General features: G+C 43.0%; 1 protein-coding gene across 3 annotated transcripts in view; it reads left to right on the top strand.

The window, feature by feature from the left end:
* Positions 1 to 18,308, top strand: part of GPR137B (G protein-coupled receptor 137B) — a 32,472-nt gene extending 14,164 nt beyond the window's left edge. For 2 of the 3 annotated variants that reach the window (XM_061471210.1, XM_061471209.1), the window contains exons 4-9: positions 3,008 to 3,057; positions 8,056 to 8,278; positions 11,425 to 11,578; positions 13,670 to 13,794; positions 16,563 to 16,687; positions 17,699 to 18,308. In XM_061471210.1, coding sequence (XP_061327194.1) covers positions 3,008 to 3,057; positions 8,056 to 8,278; positions 11,425 to 11,578; positions 13,670 to 13,794; positions 16,563 to 16,687; positions 17,699 to 17,810 — 789 coding nt within the window. In that variant the 3' untranslated portion in view covers positions 17,811 to 18,308. The remainder of the gene's footprint in view (positions 1 to 3,007; positions 3,058 to 8,055; positions 8,279 to 11,424; positions 11,579 to 13,669; positions 13,795 to 16,562; positions 16,688 to 17,698) is intronic. The other variant, XM_061471212.1, reaches the window with a different exon arrangement.

The raw sequence follows: 18,308 nt of genomic DNA, 5'->3' as shown, positions 1-18,308 counted from the left end.
GTTTAGTTTCACCAAGGTCAGGAATCCGTTCCTCCTGCTTACCCACAGTCTCTTCAAGAATAAGCAGGGTGGGCAATAAATCTTGCACAGAAAAGTGTACGGGAAGAATTTTGAACCCCATCTTTTCTCTAATACATGACAGCCCTTCTTTATGCACCACAGAAATGCAGAATATACACAAGCCTCTTATACCTCTGTTTTCAGTAGCAAGTGAGTGAAACATAAAACTCCTTCCTGAACTCCTGTGAGAATTCATGATCCAGGAATCTGGAGAATGAATCACAGAAATCTTCTGTAAGGGCTGCGGCCAGAGATGTTAACTATTTGAAAACAGTATCCAGCAGGATATTTCTAGAGACTTTTTTCCCCAACCTTTCAATGTTATTCTCAGGTGATTTTTTTTCCAGGCCAGCTGAAAAGCTCAAGTGTTCTCTGCTGGTTCAATTGGTCCTGAGCAGGCTGGTACATCACAAAAATTATTTCCATGTCAAGGCAGCTGTGTATGGTGAATAGGAGTTAAATGACAAGTTGTTCCAGGAGCACTGGAACAAGTGGAGCTTGATTTTTCTCCAAATCTATGTCTCATGCTTGACTCTGAGCTGTTTCCTTCACTGGGGCATTTCTTACGATACATTGCTATTCAGACTCTCACATACTGGGTGGTGTGTAGGATCTTTACGCAGGGTTCTCCTCACAGAAGTCATGTATCAAATGTATTTATAGGGTTTCTCACTTCTTTTGAGTCATTAACTTTTAGAAGGGTGATAAAGGCTCATTTGTTGCTACTTCAAGTGTTTTTCCATCAGTTCTCTGACTGCAGTATTTTAAGATCAGTGTAGGGACAGATAAACAGGTTGACAGGCAGGCACATGCCTACACATACATAGTGATCATGTAAGTCCTATTTCCTTGGGAAAGCATGATAATCATAGGAAATATTATGCAAGCTATACTAAAGAGCATGCAAAACAAAGTTAAATGGATAAGGCAGAATAACTTGAGGAGAAAACAATTAGGAAAGAACCCAGAATAAGTAATGGTTTTTTTTGCAATACGAGCAATCAGTGTGCTTCAGTTCTGGTTTAAATGAACATTTGTAAACTAACTGTGTTTGGAAACCATGTTAGCTTATGAAAAAGCAGTGATGCCTTCCTGTCTTTTTTTTTTTTTAGTGACTAAGATATAAAGTATGCTCATATATTTTTGTATAATTTCTGGTGGTGGTTAAACACCTATGACTAATATTACCTAGCGCTGTTGCAGAAAACATCCAGGTTTTGTCTTTTCTCTTACAGCAAGGTAATTACTGGGCCTGAGCTCTCTCTCCGTAAAAATACATACTGTTTAGTGAAAAGACAGAAAGCAGAAACCAGATAATAACTCAGACTAAAATAATGAGTTTGGTTCTTTATGGCATCTTTTTTAGCTATGTAACATGGGTGCAAACATACATAGAATCATAGACTAGTTAGGGTTGGAAAGGACCTTAAGATCATCAAGTTCCAGCCCTCCCTGCCACGGGTAAAGACACCTCACGCTAAACCATGTCACCCAAGGCTTCGTCCAACCTGGCCTTGAACACTGCCAGGGATGGAGCATTCACAGCTTCCCTGGGCAACCCATTCCAGTGCCTCACCACCCTTACAGTAAAGAACTTCCTCCTTATATCCAATCTAAACTTCCCCTGTTTAGTTTTAACCCATTACCCCTTGTCCTGTAACTACAGTCCCTAGTGAAGAGTCCCACTCCAGCATCCTTATAGGCCCCCTTCAGATACTGGAAGGCTGCTATTAGGCTGAACAGCCCCAGCTTCCTCAGCCTGTCTTCATACAGGAGGTGCTTCAGTCCCCTGATCATCCTCGTGGCCCTCCTCTGGACTTGTTCCAACAGTTCCATGTCCTTTTTATGTTGAGGACACCAGAACTGCACACAATACTTCAAGTGAGGTCTCATGAGAGCAGAGTAGAGGGGCAGGATCACCTCCTTCGACCTGCTGGTCACGCTCCTTTTAATGCAGCCCAGGATACAGTTGGGTTTCTGGGCTGCAAGCTCACGCTGAAGCCAGCTCATGTTCATTTTCTCATCGACCAACACCCCCAAGTACTTCTCCACAGGGCTGCTCTGAATCTCTTCTCTGCCCAACCTGTAGCTGTGCCTGGGAATGCTCTGACCCAGGTGTAGGACCTTGCACTTGGCATGGTTAAACTTCATGAGGTTGGTATCAGCCCACCTCACAAGCGTGTCAAGGTCCCTCTGGATGGCATTCCTTCCCTCCAGCGTATCAACTGAACCACACAGCTTGGTGTCATCGCAAACTTGCTGAGGGCACACTCAATCCCACTGTCCATGTCAGCGACAAAGATGTTGAACAAGACCAGTCCCAACATTGATCCCTCAGGGACGCCACTCGTTACTGGTCTCCAGCCGGACGTTGAGCCATTGACCACAACTCTTTGTGTGTGGCCATCCAGCCAGTTCTTTATCCACCAAGTGGTCCACCTATCAAATTGATGTCTCTCGAATTTAGAGACAAGGATGTCGTGTGGGACAGTGTCGAATGCTTATATATCCAACTGCATGCCAGGGTACTATGATGGGCTGTTCATGGGAACAGGGCATCTGATGCAATATGCTGGTATAACCTCATCTACATGAGACACATATGCTGCTAGGTCATATAAGAGCCTAATAATTACTTGCCTCTATGATTTTACTGATACTTGTCTTCTAATGAACCCTGGTATCTAGGATCTTAGTCCCAAGGCAGAGTAAGTAAAAATAATGGAGTAGACAATTTGTGTACAAGCACATCATGATCTCCTGCTGAGTGATTTTAATACTTTACTTAGAGCTTGCCTGCCATGGATAAGCAATAAATGCAAATCTCATGTAATGAAACCTATCATTGCCTTTCTTGTGGCCTGTGAGACAGGATTCCTGCAGATCACAGCATCTTGCCTTATTTATATGTATCATGTATTTGATGCAGTATTTTTCTGGTTTGCAGGTGATTTTCAAAGCTAAGTCAAAATATTCCCCAGAACTACTGAAATACAGGTAAGAACCATGCAAACATTTAATGTGCTAGAGAAGAGTAGACATGCTTTTTGAAAAACATTGCATCTTTTATAATTTGCGGCACTCATATCTCAGCTATTCGTATTTATGTACCAGTGTTTTATGATGACAGTTCTGAGGCCAGCTTCTTCCTATGGCATTTAGAAGTTTGTGTCATTTCTCAACACAAGCACCATTTTTAGATATTCACTTATTTCAAAGGTAGATATTTCAGATGCAAGCAGGAGAAACAGACCCTGGTGATTAGTTTACAGGTTCTTAACATAAGTATTGCTAGGTGAATTCAGATCCAGTGCTTTGGTAAAGGTAGCAAAGTGATATATTTATTTTGACAGGAATGAGTGGGACTGGGTATATGTTAATCTGTGAGGTCAGTGGTAATAAAAGACTCAAAAGTTTTGTGAAGGTGAGAGAAGACTTTTGAAGGGAAAGAGCAAGAAAGAATGAATTCAACTTGATGCTGTGTTTGGGAGCTCACAAATAATGTCCCCTGACTCCATGAGATTGAGGTCATCATAACTTTGCATTTAGGTGGAGATATTTGTTTGGGATCTTGTTGAGCAGGAGAAATTGTCAGGAACTACTTGACAGATCCCTATAGGGCAGTAATGTCCAGAAAGCTGAGGAGGAGCTCGATGCATTAATGTTTATTGTGGCAATGCCTAAAAGCCTCAGTTGGGCAATGTTTTTTAGACAGGGGGGAAAAGCGTGGTTGTCTCCATTCTGAAGAATTTACACTCTGAATTCAGGATAGGAAGATTAATTTGAAACTGAAATCTGACCTGTTACTTGCTTACTGTTAGGAGAACATAGTACTGTATCAACAAGTCAAATACTAACATTGTCCTTGCCCTGGAAAGTTCGTTATCCAGGTGGGTTTTGATACAGCTGGAGAGGTGATCCTCTGGAGCAGGTGCTTCAGAAACCACGTTCAGTAGAAAGGCAGAATGGTGAGAGTAGGCTTGGGGTGGGCTGTGCTTAGTGAGGGTGTGGGACACACAGGGGGTGATGGCTGACTGAGGGATGTGGGCTCCATGCTGAACCGCAGCTGATGCAGAAATTATCAGGATGGGAACAGAGAGGCTGCATCTATTTTGGTGGCCTCAGGAATGCTTTCAAGTTAGTGGGTCTGTGTGTGTACCTTGGCCACATCCCAAACCACAAGGAGCAAGAGATGGATGCTCTCTGGTAAACACCGTGGTATACGAATACATTCACCCCACCCTTTGCACTCTGCTTTCTGTGGGAAGGAAATCCAGGAGTATGGTGGCCAGACAAGCACAGCATATACCAGCCAGGTCCCCAGCCAGCCCCCAGTGCAAGAGTGCCTGCCCCTGGTGGTACACATAGGCAACAGGAACAAAGAGGATGGCTTTGCCCAAGGCCTGGGCTGCATGTCAGGGTGATATAGGGCAGGTCTGTGAACATGTTCCTGGCTGGCTTTAGAGATGAGAGACAGAAGCTCTGAATCCCATCTGTTACTGATGTTTGTGGCAAGGCTTTATTCCTGAAAAATGCTTGATAATGTCTTTATTCCAGCAAAGGGAGCTTGTGATATTTAGTCAATACCTGTCAGCACTGCGCATGAAGTTCTTGGAGCATTTCCGTTCCCAGCTACTTAAGTACTGTGACTGGAATTACTCATGCACAGATTACCCTCCCCACAACACCTCCACCCTGACTCTTGCCTACTGCATTTCTAGCACAGATCACTCTTGTATCTGGTCTAGCCTTTTCTTTCTTATTTAGGTCTGTTGGTAAAGGACTTCAGTAGTATTTTGTTTTAAGGTCTAGCTCTCTTAGCACGAAGGAGCTTAGCCTGTGTGAAAGAGCTACATAAATAAAGCTGACCTCGTTTCCTATCTCACACAGTGCCATTGATGTGGTGTAATACATGCACATCCACAGCTGAGGTCCTGAATTTTAATTATAGCAGGCTAGTGAATGATCACAGACTCACAGAGTTGTTTGGGTTGGAAGGGACCTTTAAAGATCACCCAGTCCAACCCCCCCATCCCATGGGCAGGGACATCTTTCATGTTGCTCAAATCCTGATGGAGAGATGGATGATAGAAAGATGGACAGCATACAGACAGGGGATGGAGTCTGCACTTACTGAATTTGATCTTTTTTCATAGCTGAATATTTACTTTTGGGTTTTTTCCCCATTTCCTTTAAAAAGTGTCAGACCTTATTGACTGGTATTGGCATTTCTGCAATAGATAATGGCAACATAACAGGGCAACAGAGGGGTAGGACTGCTGTATGTATTGGCAGAAATCAGAGTAATTTCAGATAGAGCAAAACCGGATAAAATCCTACCCAGAATGTTATCCGATCCAGAATGTTAAGTAAACTTTGCTCAGCACAGCCTCCATGATGTTAGTCATTGTGGCAAAAGACCTCAAGGCGAAGCCTGTGCCAGTCCAACTTTATATTTAAACAGCCCTTCTGCACATCTCCCTGAGCTTGGGGACTTCTCACAGTAAGTGGGTCTGAATGAGGTTTGCTGTGCTGTGTGTGCATGCCTTGTTACACACAAGCCTCAGACCCTGTATGGGTTTGAGGAAACCACATATAAAATACAGTAGTTTCAAACAGATTTTCCTGTTAAACAAGGCAATGCTCACTGCATTGATCTGAAGTTTGATTTTGAGCTCAAATTAAAATGTAAGGGTGCATCCATCCCAATGCAGAAAGAATAAAAGACCGTGGCACGTGCCTTCCCTGGCCAAGCCGGATTACACACAGCTCCTTTTAAGAGACTGGCCCTGAAGTGGGGTTTAGGCACAATGAGCTTTTGAACAGTCACTGGTGCAATCTGGAAGCAGCTTTCCTGTCCTGCTTTTCTATTTTCTAAAAAAATCCCATATGTTTATTCATGCCTTGTAGGTGCCCTTGTAGTTGAGATTCTACTTTTATGTTGAGAATACTTTCTGCAGCTACAGAGACCCTAAAACTGCCCTGAGACACAGCCTGCATCTCTATCAGTGCTTATTCAGAAGTTCAGCAACAAACTCCTATTGTCAAAACAGGCAGCCATTTCCCCAGCCACATCATGTTAATAACGAGGATGGAAGATCATTATGTGAAGAGCTGCACCACTGACTGGCCATGACAGCTCGCTCTGGCACGTATGGACTGTGTGGGCATGAAAGCGTGACAATGCTTTTTGTTTCTGCTAAACTCCATCAGGGAGCCTGGCCTGCTGGTTAGGGAAACTTCTAAGCCTTGCTGGTGGCAAGCCAGAAACAAGGACAGGCAGGCTGCACTGAAGCAGAAGGTCCTTCTGACTAAGATGGGGAAAAAGAGAGCATGTACTTATTGTCCAGCAAGTAGGCACAGTGTGTGAGAGCATACCTTTCCTTGTAAGCCTCAACCCCACAAGAATGTTTTACCTGCACTATAATAGTGGAGCAGAGATGAGACTATTGAACAGACTTTGGGAGGGGAAGAAAGGAAAGACACATGACCACCACTTTTGAGATATTAATTAAAGCTATAAAGGTACAATCACTGCAACTGGGAACTGCATTCCCCAGAGGAAGCTTTGTAAGAGGAGCTTCAGGACTGCAGTGCTTCCAGCATTACACTTTGAGATTTAAAGGAACTATCTCTAGCTGCTAATCCTAAAAACAGAGCCTTGCACTGGAAGGTTAAGAGTGAGCACAATCTTCTGCCCGAGAGGAAATTTCCATGACTGTCAAGGAAAAGACAGCATCCTCATTCACTGCCAGATACAGCTGGAAAGGGCACTGATTCACAAGCAGGGACTTTTGGGCCTTCAGTTCTCCCTGTTCGTTACACATTTAAAAGGTCTCAAAGTTACACCCCTTCCTTTCTTGCCCTCTGGAAAGAAACCAGCTGTGCTTCAGCTTTACGGCTTCATTGATGCTATCCGAAAAGGATACGAATGTGTGAAAGAAAAAGGCCACAATTAAGTAAAGTATTCTTAAGCAATCAGAACTGGATTTCTCAGAGACAGTCTGGGTGTTTGTTGTTTGCCATATTCAAAGTTTCCAGCAGGCATAAAAGCTGTGGCCAAAACCTCTTGTTCAGTGTCTGCAGATTATGACTCTTATTAGTAATTGTGATGACAATGAAGTAAGCAAACACCTGAACTGGAGACATGCCCCTTTTTTTAGTGGAAAGCTTCACAGCTGTGTGTAGGAGTAGAGAGGAACTAGAAGCAGCTTTCCTTGAGTATGTGGTATTATATTGCAGGTATCAAGGCTGAGTAGGTGAGAAAAAACAGATGGAGAAAACCAGTCCAGCTCCTGGGTGTCTGTCGCATTTCTGTTCCAGCTCTGCTCCTGTGGTTGTGCAAATACGCCTTCTGCCTGGCATAGATGGCAACATGCCAGCCCAGAATCAATATGCATATTTAACTTTCTTGATGTTTCTTTCAAGAAGTTGCTTATGACCAGGTTATTTAGGAAAAGGGATGAAGATGCTGGGGAACCATTAACTCAGACATTTTCCCTATTGCTAGACAATTCCCTAATTTAATATGAGATCTCATGGCAAACATCAACAGTCAGTGATGATTCTCACAGCAGTGTTGGTATAGCAAACCCAGGGTCAAGCCCAGTCCATTCCAGGCAACTCAGCCTTTTGCAAGATTTCTCCTGTCAGTGAGTAGTAGTTAGACAGTCTTGCTGTGTATGAAGTGCATGCTCTAAGAGAGTACACGTGTATTTTAAGTAGTTTTTAAGAACGGTGCTGTTGTATTTCTGCTGCAGTCTTACATGTTTTGCTGCTTGATATTAGTTTTTTTACTTACAGCTTGTTGTGTAACTGTAAAAACAGGTTTGACATGAGCTAAATTAATCTCTCCAGCAATCTGGAGCACTTTGATTTGGATATATGCTGATGGTCACTCTGTCAGCTGTGGCAGCCCAACAGGCGCGACTTGGGTCTCATTACGTACACTTTCTGAACAATGTTGCTAAAACTGTTTTCTCCTCACTCTCCCAGGTTACCCCTCTACCTGGCTTCTCTTTTCATAAGTCTCCTCTTCCTCTTGGTGAATTTAACATGTGCAGTATTGGTGAGGACACAGAATTCAGAGAGAAAAATCATTGTCTCTGTCCGGGTGGCAATTAATGACACGTTGTTTGTGCTGTGCGCCGTTTCACTCTCCATCTGCCTGTATAAGATTTCCAAGATGTCTTTAGCCAACATTTACTTGGAGTCCAAGGTAAGGTACATTTTCAGTTCTTTTCAAGTACCTTCTCAGAGACAAGGGCAGTGCAAGACAAAAGCCATGCAGTTCTTCAGATCCCCTGAGAGCTGGAGGCCTTAAACTTCATGGCTTGCACTTGGCTCACAATGTAGGTCAATATATGAATTAAATACTAAGCGGCAGTAAGGGTGCTTTTGGCCAATTCCAGTGGCCCCCAAATATGTATTTTTTAGGCAGCCTTTACAGATCTTACTGGCTGGAGTTTTTCACAACTGCTTTCAAGTGGATACTGCTTTCTCCAGGTCCCTATCTGAGGACCACTCCATTTCAGTACTGCCACAAAGAAGTCGTTTATACTTCAGGATCCTTCAGCTTGTCAAATTATTGACTGATTAAGTTAATTGTTTAAGTTAAGAGCAGGCTGAAGATAAACCAGACAGAGGAATCTCCCTGTGTATATTTGCATAATGTCCTATAGATAAGGAGAATGTGTTTTAAAAGACTGAATATAGTATAATTTAGCCAAGTGGGGAGAAGGGGAAAAAAATTTCTCCTATTACGCTACAAAATATTCTTTAAAGAAATATTGTTAGGTTTACAGCTTTGCACACATTCAATGGTCAAGGTGCTGAGTGGCATCACATAAGCATGCAGTGTTTATTATGAAATCAGTGAGGATGGGTTATATTTATAAATAATGAAACAGGGTTTTCAAAGGGCCTTGCATTTGCAGTAGATATTTGAATCTGAAATTATTAGTTTAATCAATAGCACATTACTATTACCACAATAAACCCTTAAAAATGTAAGTTTCAGCTGCTATTTAGAAAACCATATAATAACATTCCTCTCTCCATTTACTTAATCAGATGAAAAGAGTACTTTTCCTGTTTAATAAATCTGGCCATATTGCACAACAACTGAAAGTTCAGGGCTGAATAGATTTAAAAACTCAGCTTAGTTTGTTGATCTTTTTTTTTTTTAATTTTCTTTCAAGCCTCTCATTTGCTGACCAAAGGGCATGCATGGGCAATGGATTATTTTTACTAGTAAGAAAAGTTTTTCTGCTTTTGCAAATCATGGAAGTGTAAATCTCTGTAACAAAGCAGTGTTAACCTGAGGGAGGCTTTGGGAGATTACTTTGTTCCGTTTCCTCCTCCTGCAGGAAACCTGATCTTCTTTACTTCAAGTTATTTCACAAAACCCAAACAAACTCTGACATTGTTGCAGACAGGAAAGGTCAGAATGCTCAGCTGATAAAAGTTTGAATGTAGAAATGAGAATTAAAAAGTGCTTTGCTGACCTGAAATGGAAGTTTCTCTGGGGACTTCCAGTAGGATTTGACTGCTCATACCTTAGGGACACAGATGGCTGGAGCTGGCAGTGAAAAAAAACACATCCTGGTTTATTCTGCTACTGTTGTATGAAAAAAAAACAAACCCTAGCTAAAGAAGAAGAATCCATCCTCTGCAGTGATACAATAGAAACAGCATTGGAGATAATGTGTGCTCTGCAGTGTCTGTAGATAGGCATTGATACTGGCAGCCTTTTATTTGCATCTCCAATCTGCTGGCACCTATCTTCTGACAACATGTGGGAACACATTCACCTCCATGACCTGGCATGGGGATCTGGCCTGGACCTCTGCACCACGGCTACAACAGCACCAAGGGGGGTGCCCTTTGGTCCCCACTTGGGCCAGTTTTGGGCTGGCTGGAAGCATCACGTAATGGGACATGCTACCAGCTTGGAGCGACCCCTCTTTTCTGTAGGGGCTTGCGAATGATGAAGGATTCCTCTGGCTTTATTTTTACTGCTGCACTCTCCCTTCTCCAAGCCACTAAGTTGATTTGACTGGCAGCAAAATCAGGACGCTTCTGCCCCTGTTTTTGTATTTGTTGGGATTGAAGTTTGTTAAATCTCTACCATATTTAACTATTAACTATTAAAGAATGACAGCTATGTTGGGAAACCTCAATAGGGAGATACCAATCCCATTCTGCTCTTCACTTCTGCAATCACCAGTCTGCGAATGCCACTGAGCTGTGATATGGTATGTGCCAGTCAGCACCTTCTCTCTCCTGCCTCACCTCCAGTTTCCATGACGGCGCCACTGGCTTGCTAATACCAAAGGAGAACAGAGAAGTGCCTAGCAAACATTTCCTCTTTGTGGCACTTCCTACTTGCTGGTCTTGCCACAGTTTTCTCCACTGCTTACTATGGATCTGGCTCCAATTCCAGGCTCTTGGCTCACTGCTGACATGGCTGCAGGATATAGTCTGGTGAAGAGTGGTAGTTCCAGTGAGCTGTAAGCAGGAATTCAGTCAGGGAAGTTGACTGTACGGGGGGTTTTGTAATGCTCCTAAGCCTGGCTGTTCCCTGAACCGACATTATTTTGCTGGGAAAACAGGCAAGCTGGTTTTCTGCAGGCTTTTCTAACTACTCCTGAGCTCCTTCTTACTGACACCAATAAATGCAGGCTGAGGAACTGGGCTGGCAGAGCTGCAGGGTCCCCTGTCCACTTTTCTCTCAGGGCTTAGGAACTGTTGTGGTTTCACACTTTGTAGTCTCATTCTTCTCCTTGTGCGTAAGCTCCCACTTACAGGCTGCCCTGCCATGGTCACTCTGCCCATAAACCGTGCTTCTACTTTGTCTCCTCTGTGTTGACATTAGGCAAGGCAGGATGTTTTGTTCCTGCCTGTGTTGTATTTAACTGCTGACTTTTGCCATCTACTTGATACTTACGAAATAGGTGCATAGCAAGCACTTGTAAGAAGATGCAAGGTTGCATCCGGCTAAGAAGCCAACACGTGATACAGGATGCTCTATAGCTAATGGAGAGCTGAGGGCTGAATTCTCTTGCTCCCTCTGATACCAAGTGTATTTCTTATGTGTTTTCATTGCTCTGAAAATAGCATGCAGACAGAAAGTTGTAGGAATTAATCACACCTCATCTTGGTAAGGGCTGGAACTGCTGCCATTGCCTGGAAACCACTGTACTGATGAAATACAGGAAAATACATAATGTAGGTTGTGCTGATCAAAGAAGGAAAAGTCCATTGAATTACAGACAGTTGCCTGACAATCCGTGAAGCCCATGCAAAGCAATGCTCTTCTCAACTTCCCTTATGAATAATAACCTGTGCTTAAATCTCTTCCAGGGCTCATCTGTCTGTCAGGTGACAAGTATAGGAGTGACTGTTATACTACTTTATACCTCACGAGCCTGTTACAACTTGTTCATCTTATCGTTCTCCCAAACCAAGAAAGTCAATTCTTTTGATTATGATTGGTACAACGTGTCAGATCAGGCAAGTGTGAAAATATTTGATAATGAAAAAACTCATTCTGTAAGTGATGAATTTTTTAAATGCTATCAAAAGAGGAATTAATATATTAAAACCTTTTTTTTTTAATTCAATGCCCTAAGATTGTTTTGCTCCAGAAATACAAATTTCTGGTAATTTCAGCTTAAGGAAGAAAAAAACCCCACCTTCAGTGCTAAAAGAAAGAGGTACACAATAGGCAAATAATAATAATTAAAAAAACCCTCAATCTTTTATCTATCTTGACTTTATTGTTAAAAAAAGGTGCCTTTTATTAAACCAGGCAGTTATTTTGTCCATTAGAAAGACTGTTCTGTACTTGGAGAAGCAGAAAACCAGCACCTGATTCCTCTGAAATGCTCAGTTCTGAAGTCACCACCAAATCTCCCACTGGCATCCTGAGCTGTGGAGTTACTTACTTTAATCCTGTCATTAACATGACAACTTCTGTAGTCTGAGAATAAGACTAAGACTCTTCCCAAACTTTAGTTGCAAATGGCAATTCAGCTCACAACCTAACAGTGATAAAAGCACAGAGGGATTTAGCAGGGGATTCTTCACTGAATTTTATGAAACTTGGGCATCCAGCTCCGTTCTCTGCTTGGAAGCATGTGGTTAGATCCCCAAAGTTTTCCAGCTCTGTCAAAGCCAGGCAGAATGGCAGGCCTGCATTTGGACCATGGGTATATTTTTGTGGCCTCAAGTTCCCAGACACTTGATGTCTCCTCACCCTCTCAGCAAGCCCCTGCATTCCAAAAGCAGTGCTCCCAGCCTCGCAAGGGCATTGTGTTGCCAGGGTGGCCAAGCAAACCTGGAGCCATTAACAGTTCTCTGTTGAGCGGTAGATAAAACTCTAGATGAGAAGCAAGGTAAATGGTAGGGTAGGATTGCCCAGAGGACTTCATTATGAGTTAGTTGAGCAGGGTCTGTCAAGGGGCCAGGAATCAACCCTGCTATGGTGCAGAGAAGGGGAGCGCAGCAAGGTGTTCTCAGGCCATGTCACTAGAACACACAGGTTTAGGCAGAAGGGCACTAGATTGGGACTTACCTCCTGAATCAAACATTTGCCCTCTTGTTGCTGGGGCTTGGAGTGTCGCTGCTGCTCCTGCTGAGCCCCTGCAGGGGCCACTTCTTGTGCTGACTCATGTAGTTTGGAATAACAGGGGCTGGAACTTTATGGTCAGAATATTTGGTCACATTTTCCCGTGGATGCAGAGGTTGTTCATAGGGAGCTCACTGGAATGCTTTAGGCCTTAAGTCACTGCTACTGATTTTTGAACATCTGGTCTGACTTGTTGCCTGGATTTTGGGGTAAATTATTTGAGCCATATGTAAAGGGCCTGAAACTAAGGAGCAGGTATTCAACTTGGTACCAGAATCAAAAGTCGCTCTTGAAAGTATAGCCCAATGTTTGTACTGTGGTACTGCCTCAGGTCACTGTCAGAAACATTACCCTTTTCCCTTCTGTACACAACACAGAAAAGGACAGGATTTTCCCTCTGCAACTATGGTGAATGGTGGAGGGGAAACCTAGAGAGAAGTTCAAAGCTAATGCCAGAGTAACAACATGGTTATTCAAGCTAACAGTGTGTACCAATTTGAAGGGATACAAGCCTTCATTTTTAAAAGCAAGATTGCCAGGAATGCCCTTGAAGACCTGGGCATGAATTGTTTCTTTATGTATTATTCCGAGCTGGAAAAGACTGGAAAACTAACTTCTCATTACCTGCATTTGATCACTTGATCAAACGGTTGCTTGCCAGGCTCTTAGGCTAGGAAGACCCCTGCAGTAAACTCTGATTTTGCTCAAGCGAAGATAGCAGCAGGAGGAGGAGGGACGAGGGAAGGTAGAAAGAAAGGGATGTACCCAATGAGACAGTGTATTGATTTTCTCAGTATGTCTTTAATCATTAGGCAGGTTAATCTGGCTTTACCAAATGGAATTTCTGGCCATGTTGTCCAGCAGTTCAGCCACTTAAATACAAATCTTTATAAGAAGACACGTTGCTCCTGCACCTTTAAATAAGCTGCCGTCTTTATTTCTTTTGAACACTTTTCTCTCTGACTTTTAAACAGGCAGATCTGAAATGTCAGCTGGGAGATGCAGGTTACATAGTGTTCGGAGTGATCCTTTTCATCTGGGAGCTCTTGCCTACTTCCTTGGTTGTGTATTTCTTCCGAGTCCGAAACCCTACAAAAGATCTGGTAGGTGGAATTTGTTACTGTATTTGCTAGTGTGGTGTCCAGGCAGGTCTGGAGGCTCAGCTGCTGAAGCAGCTTCTGCTTCTGTACGTTTTTGACTTTTTTTTCCAATGTGTCCTTGGCAGAATAAAAGCAACTCAAACGTCCCGCTTCCTTATACTAACTCCCCATGAAAGAAACTCATTGTATCTACCCAGAAGGAAGACAAGGTGGTTGGTTCTCAGGTTTAAGTTTACCTTAAAAATAGGAAGCCATCTTAATGTAGGGACATCTTCCCCTTGAGTTAATACAGTACTTTACTGGAGTCAGTAGAAAAGGAGTTAGTTTGTTACCCAAACTTGGGATCTTTCACCACATAGCAGTGAAAATGTATGTGTGCTGACTGTTCAAAAGCATGTATGAAATAAAGGATTGAATTCTTTCAGCCGTGCATCTGTTTCCATGTTAAAGACCAATGCAGTAATAAACACTTGTTGACATATTTGTCTGCTATTTCAGCTGAGCAGAGATTAAGGTGTGAGTTGGAAGGATAATTCCCTGTAAGTATCCTTAATATTTAGGTAGTTAATAGATGGACAAGCATTTTTTTATAGCTGTAGGCAATGTCTCCAGGTTAGCATAGGATGTGTTGGTTGAGAGGCACATGGGGAATATCAGCCCTGCACTAGGATTACCTCTGTTTCCATAGGCCAAACCAAAGATAGTATTCCCCAAGATGGATGTGAACGGTAAATTCCCAAGTAAGAGAAGCAATTAACACAATAAGCTTTTACAGAAGGCGGTTTTTATTTTCACATGCAGATTTCAGAGACAGTAGTAAAGTCAGGCTGATGTAACACCTGACAGCACAGTTAAAGGAACCCCATGGGCCTCAGTGTCCATCTCAGTCCCACTCCTGCTGAGGAGTTACCCAGGACAACTGCAAAAGAAGAGATGTTTTAAAGGACAGTCCAGCACTGCTGCTCTTCTAAAAAGTGACCCCAGAGAGTCGTCGTTTTATTTAAAGTCAGTTTAGTAAGGCTGGACCTGGTGGCCAAGCTCGGATAGTGTGGGAGAGATTCCCAAGAAGATGAAAATAAGGGATGTGGCCTAATCTCTCCTTTCCAAAAGCTGGTCACATAAAGACTTGGAACCTACTCAGATGAGGGCTGACAGAGTCAAACAGGCCATATTCTCTCACAAGTCAGAGAGCGCGGCAGTAACAGCTGTAACGTTATGCTTTTGCATTGTGATTTGCAGAACGCCTTAAATCTCCAACTTCATAATGGTACAGTTCAGAAGAGCCAATCAGTGATATCACTTCTTTTATAGGTACATTTTTTAGGGTATGACGTTATCTGTCATAGTGGGTAGGTCACAGATGAATTTTTTTCTACACAGTAAAAATATTTATGTTAAACAGCAGCACGGTAAGAAGAAAACTGGGAACAACAAGTGTTAGAAAGAAGCAAAAAATGAACTCCAGCAAGGCAAAAGTGAACTTCAATGCAAGTGTGCCACAAGAGGGAGGCCAAGGCCCACAGGACCCTCGGTTCAGAGGCTGCTCCAGCAGGCTGTTACTGCAGTTAAACACCAAATTGGCCCAGTGGCTGAAAACACTTGACCAGAAAACATGGGGTTAGAATTAAAACAAACCTTTTTTAGTTAAAAATCCTAACAACTCCCATTTAGTGAAAATCAAAAATGTTCGTTAGTAAGGAACAATCCAAAGAAATAGTTGTTCTTTGGTGTTAAGTTTCTCTCTTCAGAAGGTTTGAGTAGAGACATCTTGTGTTCACCCTGGAAGGAGCTCTCTGCCTGCCTTAGTGCTGACACAGGGTCAACTGCAGCGCACAGTCCTTTGCCTTGCCACACTTTCAGCCAGACAGTTTGGAGCTGGGGAGACAGCAGAGGTGCACCTATTTTTATTTCATCTGCGTCAATTCTTTAACATCAGTAACATAGGGGGTGATTAAACTGCTCTCCGCTTAAGGCCAAGAAGATGTCCTGGCTTATCCGCAGGTGCTGGGAACCCTGTTCCCTGGGGATGGAAGCAGTGGATCAGTGGAAGAGGCTCAGCGGGGTCCTGTGTGTCCCTGTGCACTATTTCCAGAATCAGACTGCCCTTTTGAATATTTTGTTGTTGTTTTTTTTTTGTTTTCGGTTTTGATTCATAGGGAAATAAAAGCAAAACGCTTTGTAAATGAAGGCGTTACATGTATATCCCATTCCCTGTTTTATCAAAGGGCCTTTCCTTGGGATTTGACTCTCACAGCACTGTAGGGTAGATATTGAAATTGCTCAGAGAGATCCTAAGGGGCTTTCCAGCTGTGGCTTCATGAGGCAGGTGCCAAAGTTCAGCATGAGCAGTTCCTGAGGCAGGGGATGTAATGCACCAGGATAGAGGGTTACAAATGTGGGGGGTAAACCACAGTCTCTTTAGGCATTTCCTATCTCGCAGCTCCTCAACTGCTTCCCTACTGCTCACTCCAGGCTGAAAGTGCAAAGTGTCCAGGATGGATAGGAATTCAGCAGCCAAGTGAAATGCAGAGCAGAGGGTGGTTTCAGGAATAGGTTCTATCTGTTGGCCAGAAGAAAAAGGAAAAGCCGTTTGTAGACTATGACTGTGCTGGTAGAGAAAAACAGAATGCAAACAGCCTATAGGAAATATAAACCTGCCAGTTTTACTTTGGAAACCAGGAGGTAAGTCTGCAGTGACATCTTTTAGAAGCCAGGCCCCAAGCAGTTGATCTCTCTGTTGCAAATACTGACTGAGGTTTCCCTTCCCCCAGGCCAATGCAGGAATGGTCCCAAGCCATGGCTTCAGTCCCAGATCTTACTTCTTTGACAACCCCCGCAGATACGACAGTGATGACGACCTAGCATGGAATATTGCACCACAGGGGGCACAGGGCAGGTGAGGTACACGAGGGAACTGCTTGCTTCCCGTAACAGAAACTGGAGGAGGAAAAACCCTTACACGCTGCAGAAGACTAATGTAAACTGTCTAGCTCCAATTGTGGCATAAATTCCAGGGGGTGAGGGGAAGCTAAAGTGGAAAGCACTGAGCCAAGGGCTCTACAAGGAATAAGAATGAAAACATACTATAAGAATTGTAACAGCACTGCCACCTTTTGAAAAACTCAGGTCAGACCTTTGGGCTGCAGGCTTCACCCTCTGTTTCTTCCAAAAGTGGCCTAAGTGCCATTCATTATTTTAAGTGTGTGAGCAAGGCAACCTAGGAAAAAAATGCTGTCTCCCTGCTCAGGGTGAGTGGGGAAAAGCTTGACAGCAGAGACAGCAGCTTGTGATGGTGGTGAGAAGCCTCTCAACTTTGGTTGCCCTGTAACATGGCTAAATGTCTTGGGGTTCACCTGAAATGAAGGGGGCATTTGCTTTCCAGCTTGCTGAAAGCTTATTTGAAGCCACCTAACTGCCAAAATCCCACACAACCCAGAACTGGGGTAAAAAGTCAATTCTCTCTGTGTAGCTATGAGCTTTAGGTAAGGATTCCCTTCCAGGAAGGAGCAGTTCCCAGCAAGCATGATAGCACCCTGTTCAGAGAAGGAAAAGCACTGCCAGGACACTCTCCTGCCCAAAAAGGAGCTTGTCACATTACTCATTCACTGTTCCTGTATCTGCACTATGGTAGTAGTAGATTAATCAGTCATCTTAAAATGAAAGCTAACCTGGATATAGTTCTTGTCACTCGTTTACCTAAGATTGCATAGTCACTGCCTCTGAGCCCAAACTACGGTTCAGTACAGCTGGATATTCACTATTTGCAGTTATTGATCATCCTACCCCCTATTTCTGCACTTGAGTGTGAGAACTACCTCTATGTGGTTGCATGTTCCCCACATTGCCTAACAGGGTATATCTACAGAAACAACCTGCCAGTCACAAACTCTCCTGTTTCCTTTTCCAGTTTCTCTCCAGACTACTATGACTGGGGCCATCAGAACAACAGCTTCATGGCTTACATCGGATCCCTTCAACATGATCCAGCCCTGGACACAGACCGGCCAAGCCCTATATAACTTCAACCAACTACAGCATCCCAGGACATTCCAATATTAAAACAAGTGTTCTGCAAAACAAAGCTTAGCAATTTTTCACCTTTTGGTTTTTAGAAGTGTTCCTAAGCACAGATAAATGAAGAACTTGTCTTTGCCACAAGCTTTCCATAGCTAAAGGAAAAGTATAAGCTAATGATTTAAACTTTGAAGACTGTTCTAATTAATACCTTGTTCTAAGCCACAGTATTTTTGGCTGTGAATAGAGTTGTTAGAGCACATAATTTAATCATTTTATGCTCATTTTAAAAGAGCAGATTTCATGAAGTGAAATGGCATAATTATTTTCTAAGTATTTTTATTTTTACAGTGTATATTAGGTTAGAAATACATGATTATGGTAAATATAATGTAAGCAGCTGAACTGGTTGTTCAGACGCATGACAGCAGCAATTCTTACATGCACATGAAAGCCTGTACAGGAAAAGTATCAACCCGATTAAAGACTGTCTTTTCAACTTA

This window comes from Pezoporus flaviventris, unplaced genomic scaffold (assembly GCF_033815535.1).
Source record: "Pezoporus flaviventris isolate CSIRO_AGI_PZ_B2104156 unplaced genomic scaffold, CSIRO_AGI_Pfla_v1 ptg000066l, whole genome shotgun sequence".
Taxonomy (NCBI): Eukaryota; Metazoa; Chordata; class Aves; order Psittaciformes; family Psittacidae; genus Pezoporus; species Pezoporus flaviventris.
The sequence above is the reverse complement of the archived record's forward strand: the minus strand, read 5'-3'. Positions and strand labels throughout refer to the sequence as shown.